This window comes from Fundulus heteroclitus, chromosome 22, assembly GCF_011125445.2.
Source record: "Fundulus heteroclitus isolate FHET01 chromosome 22, MU-UCD_Fhet_4.1, whole genome shotgun sequence".
Lineage (NCBI taxonomy): Eukaryota > Metazoa > Chordata > Actinopteri > Cyprinodontiformes > Fundulidae > Fundulus > Fundulus heteroclitus.
Genome location: NC_046382.1, coordinates 37,261,601 through 37,275,895, shown reverse-complemented (window position 1 = coordinate 37,275,895; position 14,295 = coordinate 37,261,601). Strand labels below are relative to the sequence as shown.

The window sequence follows — 14,295 nt, the reverse complement described above, 5'->3', positions numbered from 1 at the left end:
TTCGGACTCCTGCGGGAGTTCGGAATGAGTGGGCCTGGCTCCAAAGTCGATCCCCAGGCCTCACCGGGACCATTGGGAACTGCTCTCCTCTTATCTGAGGGAAGCACAGAGGAGGAACTGCAAGCTTCCCACCCTCCGCCCCAACCCACTACTGGGCTTTGTTCAGTTTCAAGCTGCTGTCTGGGGACACACACACACACACACACATGTCGGTATATATATAGTTGCGAGGACCTTCATTTTCGTGAGGACCTTCACAGATACATACCTAACCCTTAACTTAACCTAAAGCACAATTCACACCTTAGCCCTAAACCCAATTTTCATTGTGTGGACTTTGAAAAATATCCTCACAATACCAATTGTCCACACAATGTTGGTCAACTCTCAGTTTTGGTCCTCACAACGATAGCTATACATGGTACACACACACACATACACACACACACACACACACACACACAGGGTTCCCTCTGAGCTGTGCTGGGGTTTTTTTTATATTAATTATCTCTGAAACAAGACCTCGGGGACAGACCAGAGTCTTTCTGTGTAAATGTTTGGATACTGTGCTCAGTGTATTTGAACACTATTGTATAATATGTGAGTTGTGCACTGAAAGCAGGCAACTCTTATAAATGCTTGTGGAGTTTGCAAATAATCTGTTCAAGTTTGGAGGATCTTTACTGTGAAAAAGGGAAATCAAGCCTATTGCAGTGATACAGTGATACCAGTTCTAACGTTAGCAACAACTGACAGAAATAATTTCTGCTCCTCTCAGGCAGCGGCAGTGGCAGCGGCAGCGGCAGCGGCAGCGGCTGTAATGGCGCGGAGGATGAACTCATGGACAACATGTACCTGAAGTCTCTGGAGGGCTTCATCACCGTGGTAACATCAGACGGCGACATGATCTTCCTGTCAGAGAACATCAACAAATTCATGGGCCTCACACAGGTACACAAGCTTTCCCAGGGAACAACGCGGCTGAGAAAAACTGACTAAGAGCTCATTAGGCCCAAAAAGGGTGTCACTTCTGTGGGGGTGTTGCAGTAGCAGCAGGTTCTTTTTGGTCCAAAAGAAATATAGAACGAAGAAATATCATTTTTAAATGAACACAGGGTAGAACGTATAATTTGAAATGTAAAAATATAAGAATTTTATAATGCTATCACTACTACAATGATAATATAATTATACAGACTAAAATATGCAGATATTCCATTTTTAGTTTCTATCTGGAAACAGGCATGACAACATTGTATTGTTTATCGAATAGCAATATAACTTATTAGACTATGATCACAAGCATCTAAATAGTGATTTTATGGTTGGGATTGTTACTTTTGGGCTGTAATTATTTTGCCTCTGTTGTTTCCATGGTACAACACTTCAGTTGTAGAATATAAACTAACGCAACTGTTGCATAATATAAGAAAAGCAGGTCAATTTTGGGGGTGCATTAGCCGTGTACAAGCTCGGCTATAACAAATTGGCTTTCACATTCAGCCACCGATAACTGAGAAAAGATTAAAATGTCATTTTAAGTTTATTCTGCATTCAATTTAATAACATTTCTCTAGTATTATCCCTTAGCCCTATTTTCTATCTTTAAAATATGAATTATGGACTGGAGAGCATTAACTCAGGCTGACAGGAAGCAGATGAATGCAAACTGTCATACGCTTGTTGACTTTGTGTGAAATACCTCTATGGCTTGTTTTACAGACCAGACCATTTCAGATCTAAACACAATCATCAAGTTCACTGTGTCATTATTGCCTGTGTTTCTGTTTTGGTTAAAACAAACTGGGCTTCTAGTGGTGACACCCTTCTTTTTTTGTTCCTCCCGCTCATGGTCACCCAGTTCTTCATTTGTTTATCACAAAATAAGGCGCTATTAGCAGCTAACGAGAAAAATAAGCATTTTTTATGCTGACATAAAGTGCTCGTTAGCCCGGTGACTGGATTCTGCACATGTAATCTGTTATCGTGAAAATCTGAATAGCCAATACAGGCACGTAGAACTATTGCAATGCCTCCATCTCTGTATTGATTTTCTGTTAATAAATCTGTGTTGAACGGTTTGTTAATAATACCGCTAAACTGCTGTTATAAAACATAGGGAATGTTGCTACTCACAAGTTTGTGTCTTATCCTGTTATAAGGTAACTATTTTACCAAGAAGCATTATTAGGCTTTTTTGGTCTCTGTTCAATGGGTTGTTGCAGTTATCTAACTGAATCACATTCATGTTTGCTCACCTGTAGAAATATTTCATCGTCGTTAAAATAACAACAGTCAAACACCTAAGAAACATCTACAAAAGTGTACTGTAGTAAAATGACAAAATAACATATTCTAGAAGAGGTCACTCTTTTGGGGAACTAAACAGTATTACTCTTTGTTATACTAAACACACGTGGAAGACATTCAACTACTATTCAATTCACTCTGCTACTTCTTTTCTTTAGGCAAGTCCCATTCTCTAAGATGACCCGAGTCAATTCGATATTTCACTTACTAACTCAGTAACTTTTAAAGTATAGTAAAGTAACACACACATTGCAAGTGCGTAGAAGTTCACTCATTCAACAGTGGCTCAACAATTATGCTGCAGTATCTGTTTTTTTCTTGACTCCAATATACATTTTGTCTCAACTGCAGTTTTTGGTGCTTTAAAATGCTGCTCTAGGACAGGCTTAACTGGGTTAAGAAAGCTACTCTAACGTTCTGACATGTAACCCAGAACTCAAAAAGTTTAAGAACTTGTTTCTAAAATTATATCTGACACAGCTGCAGCAATTCAGTACATTCATGTTTTGCTCCAGCTAATAAAGTTTTCATGGGGAACATTTTAGTTGAAGTGCTAGGCTAATGCTAGCATGTTTCCATTTTGCTTTGATCTAGGTCTTCGATAATTTGGCTGATAGCAAATTAAAATGTGGTTACATTGAATGTTTTGGTGGAATAAGCTTATGTAAAGTTGTTCCACTGCTTCATAAATGTTACCTTTGAGCTTCATTAAGCAGAATAACTCGTCTTTTTGCTGAGCTTGCTAACGCTATACATGGAGGTATGAAATCTCTTGTAGAACACCAAAAAAAAGAAATCTGAAGCTAAGTTTAGTCACGGAGTCACCGGACATAGAAACTTTTGACATCCATGGGCCTTTATGGCTTTTTAATATCTGACATTTCTTATTCAGATTTAGCCTGATGAAAACTGGACTTTTTAACCTATAGGTCTCATTCAAAATTGGCTTAAACAATGACTTGTATTTAGAAATCAATAAACTCCTTTATTAGATATCTTCAACTTTCATGTCACTTGAATAGAAAGCTTTTTGTGTCTATTTTATTAAGGGAGGATCGTTTTAAAATACATCAATCAGGACAGTGGCATCCCTGTTTTCTAAGCACCTTGTGTCATAACAGATTGTAGCCATTCAAAAGACAAGAAGTGATGTTACGTTGTTCTGATTCTAATTGAGTTTCATTATGTTTGTTTTTTTGTCAGGTGGAGCTCACAGGTCACAGCATCTTTGACTTTACCCACCCATGTGACCATGAGGAGATCAGAGAAAACCTCAGCCTGAAGTCAGCAGGTAAGCACACAACCCTCCAAACCCATGTTACACCTGCATTACATTTTTAACAAGGGATCTCACCCTCCTGTTTGATTTTAATCTAACACTTTCCATCACGTTTATACAACTATTAACATTGTATCTAATCTTACAATTTAAGCCTGATGGAAGCAGAAATTTACGTAGTTATTTGCAAGGCAAGGTAAATTAACATATTTTTCTGGACAGAGATTACCCTTTTCTTGAACCTGAGGTGCTATGGGATGACAAACTAATAATGAGAAATGATTAAACGTCTTATATTTATTAAACTTCTACTGTTCATTTGGTTGTTATGACCATGGTGCACTATTATGTATCAGCCTTTTGTTTTATTGGCATCGAAAAACACAACGCCACAAGAAGATATATTCCAACATGACTAAATTAAGCATACATTATGATTAATTCACAGGATAAGCCACATTATCACAGATTTTTTGTAAAACATTCTGCTACATGACGGCCTTGTATGCCGCACATTTGTGCCGCTGCTACAGAGTCGACACAACTGCAACTCAAATAATCCAGCAAGGACCCAATAATATTATCCAATCTCACACTGTGCTCTGCACATCCCTCATCATCCCTCTTTTACTTTTAATGCTAAAGTCAACATATAGATCATATACCCAGTCCTGCGATGTTTGAACATTCAAGTACCACTCCATTGTTCCCAATACACATCCAATGTTCACAATGGGAGCCTATCAAAAGCAACAAACATACTTAAAAAATGAATTTAAAAATGAATATTTGAATTACCGTTTTCAATCATGGACATCTTTATAATCCTTAAAATAACCAAGAAAGTGTGAATAGCTGTTGGAATGGGTATACACATTTCCAATGCATAGGTTAGGAAACCTATGACTGACTCAATGAATGCAGGAGTCTGCTCTATGAGCTGGAGACACGAGCAATATGAGCACACAGCAGAGTTAATGATTGAGCAGAAAACAACCAGCAGATGTTGCTTCATTTACGCTGTGCTGGTGAACTGGAAAGAATGGGATGGGGGCTGCAACATTTTTTGGTTTGTTTGTAGTAGTTTTGCATCCCGCTAACTCCATGCAAGGATCGCTGCTACATTTGAATTGGTATATTTGCCTTTTTACGGGGCTTTAAAAACACGTGGAAGCCGTAAAAAGTAAAACAATAGAACTAGAGTGTAAAACTTTTTAATTTTGGGGAAAAGTTTTCTATTCACACTAGTCTCAATTCTTGAGTTGTTCTATTTAGCTGTGAAAAAATGCAAAGGATTACATTGGTGACAAAATGTGAAAGTTTGCAGAACTGAGCAACATTTAAATCAATCCCCAAGGAAAGAGTTCTTATAGAAAAATTATTCAGCCATGAATGTTACATTACTAATCAATAATGGTTGGCTGAGGAAGCAAAGGGAAAGTCCAGAGTAGGCTACCATTAAAGTCATGTATGATCCTCTGCTTCACGGTAGTCTTGAGCAATAATGGACCCACAGTCATCCTTATCCTTTGAGCCTTCTCAGGGGAACTGATTGCAAATCTGGCCTTACTAAGCAGTAAATCTCTTTTTCATGGCCTGTGTGTGCAGCCTTTCAGCCTTTAAATCTTCATTCAGAGGCCCTTAGCCCTTTCATAGAAAGGCAACAAGACACAAATCCACAGATAACGAGCTGAGACAGAGCTGCAAATTTCTAAAACTTTCACAATGCTGTTGACTCAAAAAAATGGGTTGAACGCTTCAATAAATATAGTTCCCCCAAAAAAGACATGGCTCAAAGGACTCATAAAACCCCCAAAAATGTACTTTTGATTGATTAAAAGAACAACTAGGAGTTAGAGAGGGAACATTTTCAATGTTTCTATTCATGCATTTAATGAAACTGTCTCATAAAGAGTGTTGCATCGCTTTAATATACATACACTGCAATTCCAAAGTATATATTTACATTCGTTGAAGTTTTTCAGATTTTGTCACATTGCAGCCACAAACTTCCATTTGTGTCCTCATAGAGTGACAGAGTAAGTCTGAGCACGCTCTTCCACATACTTGATGTGTCCCCTATATGGACATTGGATAGCTTTCTCTCAACAATGCCCATCTTCTTACATTCTTCCATAAAAAAACAAAATTGTGTTGGCATAATGGATAGTTGTCCCATCCTCCTGAGCTGTGGATCTCTGCAACCCCTCCAGAGCTACCCTGAGTCTCTAGGCTGCCTCTCTGATGAATCCTCTCCCAGTCAGTGTAGGTGAATGGCCGTATCTTGGTAGGTTTGCAGCTGTGCCCTGCTGTTTCCATTTTTGGATGATGAACTGAACATAGCTCTGTGGTATATTCAGAGCTTGGGAAGTCGTGTGCTCTGACGTGTACTCTCTGCACAAGAACGTTGAAAAATAAATTGCAGCTTCTCGATCTGGACACAAGAGTGTCCAGTAGAGAATGCCTCACGGTAGTACAGGATGTTGCATAATCTTGTATATTTAATGAGCAAGTGTCCAATAGAAGAATAAGGACAGAAGGTCAGAGCTTTTATGTAGCAGAGAGGAAGAAGAGTTTGTGCATATGTAGATTTCTTTGTGGTTTCCATGTACTGAAGCAAAAGAAAAAGGATACCAAGTGGTAGAATAATGCTAGGAAATACTCATGCATAGGAACAGAGCATTACCAGGTAACGCAAACTGATACATGTGTCTGCTGTAAAGTTGTAGGTGACTCATAGTGTAGGTTTTCTGCTTTGCCTTAAAAAAGCAAAATCTCTTGAAACAGGCGGGGTTTTATACTACAATGTCCTTTCTTCCCCTCAAAGAATCACATCCACCAAACTGAGGGTGAGAAACTTATCAGCTCCGAAGCAGAACAATGCTTTTCGGTTTATAATTCCTCTTCAGTTTACCCCTCACATTGACACGTGTGCTTTGTCTCAGCTCAGAAAGGTGTTGTCCGCTTTGTTTGGTTAAAAAAAAAGATAAAGATACACTTGGGATTGTAGCGTTGACGTCGTACAGTGCTTGGCTCATTGGCTGCAGCTCCGCAGTTGAACCGTGACCTTGTGATGTAACTGCTCAACCTAATTCCACGTCTTCTTTGGCTGTTTTCCAGTTCACACATAGGAAGGCTGATAATAGGAATGTAGACTTGGACCAAGTGGCAGGATGCACGGTGCATGTACAAGACGCTCATTTCTTAGAATGAAGGGTAGAAAAACATTTCAAGAAGTTTTCTAAAATTGAAGTAAGTTTTGGGTTTAAAGAAGACCATTTTTAGCATTTCATTGAACAGCTGTCATATAATTTGAATATATATATATATATATATATATATATAGATAGATAGATAGATAGATAGATAGATAGATAGATAGATAGATAGATAGATAGATAGATAGATAATTATAAATGGATTATAAAGATGGCCAACAAATTGCACAGAAACCATAGACACCAAAGGCATATGATGGCAACATCCGGCAATTTGGAAGTTTTATTAATGTGTGCAAATGCAAAAGGACAAGTGTTATTGTGAAAAACCAGGGTTTATTTTTCCTTTTGAAGGAGACATCCTTTGTTTTCTGTGTAAGCCACATCTTGTAATCCTAAAACAGCAAAAAGAAGAAGGCATTTAACAAAATATCGAGTTTTTAATAAGACGTGGATCAAAGTAGGCTTGCAGAGCAGTTGTCAGGAGTTACAGCTTGGATTTAAACGAGCAGACTAAACACACTGTGAAATGCGAGACTTTTGAATAGGTTTGGTGAAATGTATTCGAGTCCCTGCCTGGACATTGTTTTTAATAAAATGTTTGAAATTGTCTTCAGCCAATAATTTGGCCCTTGACAACAGTCACTGTTGCTCATGGGGCACTTTAAGAAAAATTGCATTTGAATCTTGCATGGAAGGAGGATTAAGTGCAAACAATTAATAGCTATATTATTGTTAACTGTTCCATGAATTCTGAGGAAATCTCAGTTCATGACGCCTAGAGCTGGAAACCGAGTCAGATTGGAGGTTCAGCTAATTCCATTGTCTCTTCTTTGACAGCTCTATAAATATAGGATTTTTTAGAAGGAGATGCATTTCTTAAAATGTTTGCTGTAGCAGAAAACTGGGCTGCTGGAGCGGCTGGAATCTGGTGTTCAGCAAGATCGGGCAAGGACTCCTCTACAGATCCGAATCAGCCCTGATCCTCTCTTAGAGTTACAGTATCTGCTACATTACATCATCACTACAGGGCCTTGCCGAGGTATTCGGAGCCCTTTAAATACCCCCAAGGGGGATTTTACTGGTTGCACTAGAGATGAGAGGAAAACGTTGCTGAACAGAAATGAATGCCACACTTTTTAGATCATTCTTTAAAAGAATGTTTGGGTACCGTGTGTCCTTTTTTATTGCACTTGACTGTTTTTGCAGTACTTTTGGTGTTGGTGTATCCTATCAAATCCTTAAAAGGTACGGTAAACTCTGTGTTTTATAATGTTTTTACATAAAATTCTACTTTTGACATATCCTAAGCTATTTGTGAAGATAGGAACAGTTTTCTAAACATGCGGAAAATGAACCATTAGATCTCGGTGTTGGATTGTAAAGACCATCGCCCAAATATCATCAGAATTCATCTATTCTACCGGACAAGATTCAGTGATCTCTGCGCTCCTTTATTCCTCGGTCCACCTTAAATTATCTATCACGTATGTAATTCAGAGAACCGCTGTGGGCAGGGCTACATGAGCATTGTCCTGTCTTCCAGGGAGCTTCCGTAAGAAAGGCAAAGACGTGAGCACAGAGCGAGACTTCTTCATGAGGATGAAATGCACGGTGACCAACAGAGGACGCACCGTCAACCTCAAGTCAGCAAGCTGGAAGGTAAGGCCCGCGCACGGGATGGTGAGAGACTGGCTTAATTAATCAGATTTCATTGGGAAGAACTTTAGGAGGTAAAATATGCACATATTCGCATGAAGAATAACGATAGAAGGTCAAACAAGGTGGAAGTTCTTTTCGTTTGAAAACTCATTTGTCCACACAGTGACTTTAATGGGCACCCAGGTTAGCAGAAGGACAAAGTAAACAGAATGTATTGTGTATCACAGAATGTATGCGTGGCTGTATTGGTTCAGGAATTGATGCCGTGTCAGACATGACGGCACATAAATGAGCTTCACCCGCATCTCCCTCCAGGTGCTGCACTGCACCGGCCACCTGAAGATGTACGACGGCTGCCCGTCGCGGGTCCTCTGTGGCTACAAGGAGCCTCCGCTCACCTGCGCGGTCCTGATGTGCGAACCCATCCAGCACCCGTCCAACATCGAGGCGCCGCTGGACAGCAGGACGTTCCTGAGCCGACACAACATGGACATGAAGTTCACCTACTGCGACGACAAGTAAGGAGAAGCAGTTTAGCTGTACGCCGCTCGTCGGGTTTGGTTCTCTGAACAGGAGCCAGAACAGAGATGCACAAAATTTGGTCATGAAACAGAGTTTTCTTGACAGTCCGTACAGTTGAGAGGGCAAATGACGTGCATCCCATGCTTCAGACGCCTGACTCTGACTGTTATGTTACTTCCGTTTGCACACCGTTCTTTCTGCACAACTCTATGGAAGTCTGGACTTTTAAATGAACCTTTGCATCACCTTGATTATTACCTTCAGCATCTATTGTTTTTTAGATCTGCATATTTTGTTGGACCGACCAGTTCAGGGTCAGCTCAATAACCGCAAAGCTTTCCAGGTCATTTGACCGCAAAACAAGCCCAAAACACCATCCCTCCACCACCGTGCTTGCTGAAATGAGACGTCTGGCTGTGTGCTGTTTTCGGCCATTGTGCATAATTTAATGAAAACCAAGCATTTGGACTTTGGTCTCATCTGTTGAGAGGACATTGTCCCAGGAGTCTTGCAAACCTGCCTTGTGCTTCCATATCTCTTTTAGAGAAAGGAACATTTCTGCATGTGAGTAGATGGGAAGATTGGCAACTGTCTTAATTAATTCCCACTTGTGATTAAGCCTTTTCTCTGCAGTGTGATGAATTGCACCTTTTTGGGGTAAATGGCCTTATATACCCACCCCCACGGATGGTCGGCAGTAGAGGGTTTTGTAAGGTCATGCTTAAGACCAGCAAACTGCCAAACCTCCTGCTTCTGTAGAGGTCCTCCTACTCATTTAATCAAGGTCATTAAAAAAAAAAACAGTGTATATGGAAGTAGTAAGGATGTACTTTTGTGTAGTTTTGGCCATGTTTCCATATTTGTCATCCAAATTACGTCACCATAAAAAGTGCTTGTATAATAGTTGCATGGTGGCCAATTTGGCATATCCAGTTGGCAGCTGCTTATTTGGTTTTCAAGAGCAATTGACCAGCAAACTGTCCTTGGTGCATTGTTCCCTTGCACACTGACCAGGGACAGCACAAAGTGGGCAAAGATGTGAGTAAAAGATGACTCAGGGCAGGATTTTGAATGAATCAGTTGAGATTAATCGGAGATAACGGAGCGGAAGGGAGAAACAAGTCAATAATTGATTAGCTAATGGCAGGTGGAGCCATTTGTTTAAGAAATTGTTTCTGAATGTTAAAGCCTGGGAATGCAATCTAGAAGATACCTGAAATACACATATGAACACCAAAAAGCTTAAACAGACTTTTTTATGATTGTTTGACGTCTATGGCTAACAACAAACAGAACTTAGACTGATTAGTTTAATTAAGGGATATGTGTCCACTTACTAGGGAAATGGAAGTAGTAGTTTTATTTAAAACAATATTAGCAACTGTTCCTACCGCTACTAAAGTAATAAATCAATAAATTAAAGAACAGTTAATATATATTATTATATAAAGACTCTTATTGTGCAGAATATCATCCCTGTTTGATGTCTGACCTTTACAAAGCAAGACAAATATGACAAGCCAGTATTAGCTGGTCAATTAGTGACTGCTCTGGTCGCCTGTCGGCGGTTCACTGCTTATCAGACAAGCTGCTCTTAATTTGATAAATGTAGCTTTACTTTGTTTTTCACCACAAATTTAACCAAACAGCTAAATTTGTCTGTCTTATGACCGCATTCTGTCAGCCAGCTGACCGGCATTGCACAGCAACATGTGGGGGAAGGGCGGAACTTCTTTACTGCATGATTCAGGCACTTTCTTTGGCTTATCATCAAAAGAACGTTAACATGTGTTGCTGATGTTACTAACTAAGCCATGGTACACCCTGATACCAGTAACCGGCCTAATACCCAAGATATTCATGGTTTGATGTAACAGAAGCTGGTTAGTTGTATTTCTTTTGTCACCATGCTGCCCAAAAACAAGCCTTCGGTGTAACTCTCTCAAACTTTGTAAATCCATCACTTTTTGCACACCCTAAATAATGTATTTTATCACCTCTATTGTTGGCTTAAAATATTGGGGTAAGCTGCTATTTTGTGATATATATATATATATATATATATATATATATATATATATATATATATATATATATATACTTTACATTTGAAATGATTAACAAATAAACTGTTGATTGTGTTAAGCAAAAAAAAAAAATACATATTTGCAGACACACTTGCAAAAAATAAATCAGTGCTGGATTCCTTACAGAACCTCTTGTCAGAGTTCAGTGAAGTTCAACAGAGCTGCAGCTTCGTACTCTGGACTTCTGCCAATTAAAACAGCACCATTAAGGCAGCACCCACACAAAGAAGGTCCACTTTCTGAGTGATTACGGTGTGTTGACTGATCAGTTTGACTTTGGCAGGGACAACTGCATGAGCTCTAAGCCGAGGATGAAACATTAATACCCTAATAAGATGTTGTCAGAGCAAACCTACAGGTTATTGCCAGCGGATAAGTGTCTACGATCCTGGAAAACCCTCACGTGATCGGAGCTTTTTGTGTTTGCTGCAATCTTACTCAAACACTATGCCCTCAGGCAAAATAATCGTATCAAGGTACCCATGTAGGACAAAGGTTACCGACTGAAAAAAAGGGTGAGCTTTTACAAAAACAAAGTGCTGCTTTCATTTTTTTTTTTTTTTTTACCCTTTAAGTCCAGTTTAATAGCTGCTCAAATGTTTTCTCCAATTACGCAAATGAGTGTCCCCTAGGTGGGTCGGTCTGCAGGCCCTGCAGGGACTTGGACTCATTAGAGAAGGGACAGAATGTTTCTTTAGCTCGGTTCTGGCGTTGTGAGCGGCCGCTGAAGGGAAAACAAAGAAGGAGAGGTGGTGAGAGGAGCGGAGGAAAAGAAAGGGAGAGAACAAGGTTTCAACAAGTGGCAGCAGGTCCAGGATCCTCGATTTGCACAGTTTGCAGAGTTAGAGGTTTTCTTTCTTTACAAAATCGGGATTAATCTTAACGTAGCCCCATCAGAATTCTGATTACTGCGGATAATCTGCCAGTTTAAAAAAAACAGAACCTAAATTATCTCAAAAATGAAATCTACGTAGATTTGATTTCAGACACTCAGTGTCACATCGAGCTTTATCACCACGCTCCAGTAGCACATTCATTTTGGAGATAAACTCTCTGTCTAGGCTTGTGCAGAGAAGACTGGATGTTTATAGATGGTTTTATAGCTATAAAAAGCTTTGTGTTGCTGGAAAACACCTGAAAAATTTTGTGTTTTCCCTCATGCCACACAGTGTCTGCGTGGTCAAATAGGAATCAACCAGACACTAAGAGCATTTGATTGATTAAATGATAAAATGATTCCATAGATGAGCAGATTTGTTTTATTTTTGCTAATATCCATCTAGTTGAATCTGAAGTACACCTTCAGGACAAAGGTACAGATTTTACTTTTTTTTTTAGCAACCATAAATTGTTGATTATTCCAGAGAGAATCACTTACCTCATATCAGTCTCTTTGTTCATTCTCCTACAAATAGAGCTTAACCCCCAACATTTAAAATTTCAGTAAAGAAGGATAAAGAGGCCGGAAGCTCAGTTCTGTAATTTGTTGAGCCTACTTGATGTATTTTAAATTGTCACAGGCAGAGGCTCAAATGGATAAAAAAAGGGTTACTTATCTTTATTAAAGCTTTTCTGTTATCTGCTGAAGTCTTGCTCTCTCTCCCTCCTCCGCAGCTCAAATCAGCCGCAAACAGATTGAGGAGAATCCAGTTTCCTTTTAAATAGCTCCTTACCGATGTTATTTTAAGCCCCTTGCTGTTACTGAAATAGCTAACTCTGAAGAGTGCTGTTGTTAGTGTGAGCTGGTAGCACTTAGGGTAGCAAGTTTTCTTAGCTTCTAACCTTCTAGGCACCGGTCAGGGCAAACAGTCTTAAAAAAAATGTCCGATTGTGATCATCCTCAAATCTCCTGATGCATCTCTAATTTTCGTATGCACATTTAAAACCTCCTAACTGCGGCTGTAATATGTAAGAGCTCCAGTCAGGTAGTCCCTAATTTAATCCCCAACCTCTCCAGTTTACATGATACTGAAGCCTACATGTCCTTCACAGTTTGGATTAAAGTGTTTGGGCCTTTAAGGGGAAAAGCTGATGATTTGAAAAAAAGGAGCAATGTTAGTTTTTTTTATTCTTTCACAATTCATTCATCCACTCTTTCTTCTCTATATATGATCTCTTATTTTTTTTGGTTCCGTTTTTTTCTCCCTCCCGAAGATGAGCAGGTTCCAGTCATTCATTTCACGTGCGTTCCTTCTCTCCCTCCTTTCCTCCTCTTCTCCGCTCCGAGGCCCGCAGCTGTCAGAGTTCTATAATCCCAGGATGATGGTCCTCATCACTAAAACCCCTCGACCCCTTCTCACCCACCGTAGATTCATGTGAAAGACCGTCCTTAACACGTTTCCATCTTCATTCGGCCCGGACATATTTCCCTGTCCTTGTACACGCCTGAAGAATTTCGGGAATTCTGGTTTTGATTGTGCAGCCCACTGACTGAGGAAATGGGAGGGATAGGGGGGTCTTTGAAACTGACAAGTGATAACTGAAGAGAAATACAAAGAACTTTAAAAAGTAAAGAAAATCGGTTACTTTGCCTTTAAGTAAATGGGGGGAGTCATCCAAGAAATGTTAAAATTGTAGGATTTAAATTGAGAGCAGTTAAATCATGCTACTTAGAGTTGGACCATGAGGAAAACTTAAAACTAAAGCATTTACACGAACATTTCATTTTACCTTCTTTCTTTAAACTCTGTTTTTTTTTCTTCTTTGCATTTCTTAGCAAAGTCTTCGTTTCTTTTCGCCTTGGTTCAAGGGGTCATTTCCTGCTGAGAGTTTTTATTTTGGGAAGAGTCTCTTCCACCAGGGAACTTTGACCTGTCGCTTTGATTTACAGCAGACTTCAAATTTACGCAAACAGATAACAAATTAGTCTAATAATAATAATAATAATGAAAGTCTGACATTGTATTTTCTGTGAGGAACTTAAACATAAACAGTTTCGCAAAGTTCTTCCCAAGCTTGCACTTTCCCAACTTTCATCAAATTACGACCAACAAATGTCAACGTTTTGTGCTGGGATTTATTTTCTGTTCACGACTAAAATGGGAAAATTGTTGCTTGCATATGTATTCAACCCGCCCGGCCACCACCCCGGGTCAGTTTGCTGTACCTTTTACCCCTTTTTCACAGTGCTTAGAGCTGCTTCTGGGGTATCGGTTTACCAGCTCTGCAAAATAAGATTTTGTCTCAATCTTTTTTTTACAGCAAAGATCAAGCGTAG

At 39.5% G+C, this 14,295-nt stretch overlaps 1 protein-coding gene across 1 annotated transcript in view; it reads left to right on the top strand.

The window, feature by feature from the left end:
- Window positions 1-14,295, top strand: part of epas1b (endothelial PAS domain protein 1b) — a gene marked incomplete at its 3' end in the record, with an annotated part of 67,847 nt that overhangs the window by 37,251 nt on the left and 16,301 nt on the right. The window contains 4 exon segments of the mRNA NM_001309914.1: window positions 779-951; window positions 3,514-3,601; window positions 8,354-8,469; window positions 8,785-8,987. Coding sequence (NP_001296843.1) covers window positions 779-951; window positions 3,514-3,601; window positions 8,354-8,469; window positions 8,785-8,987 — 580 coding nt within the window.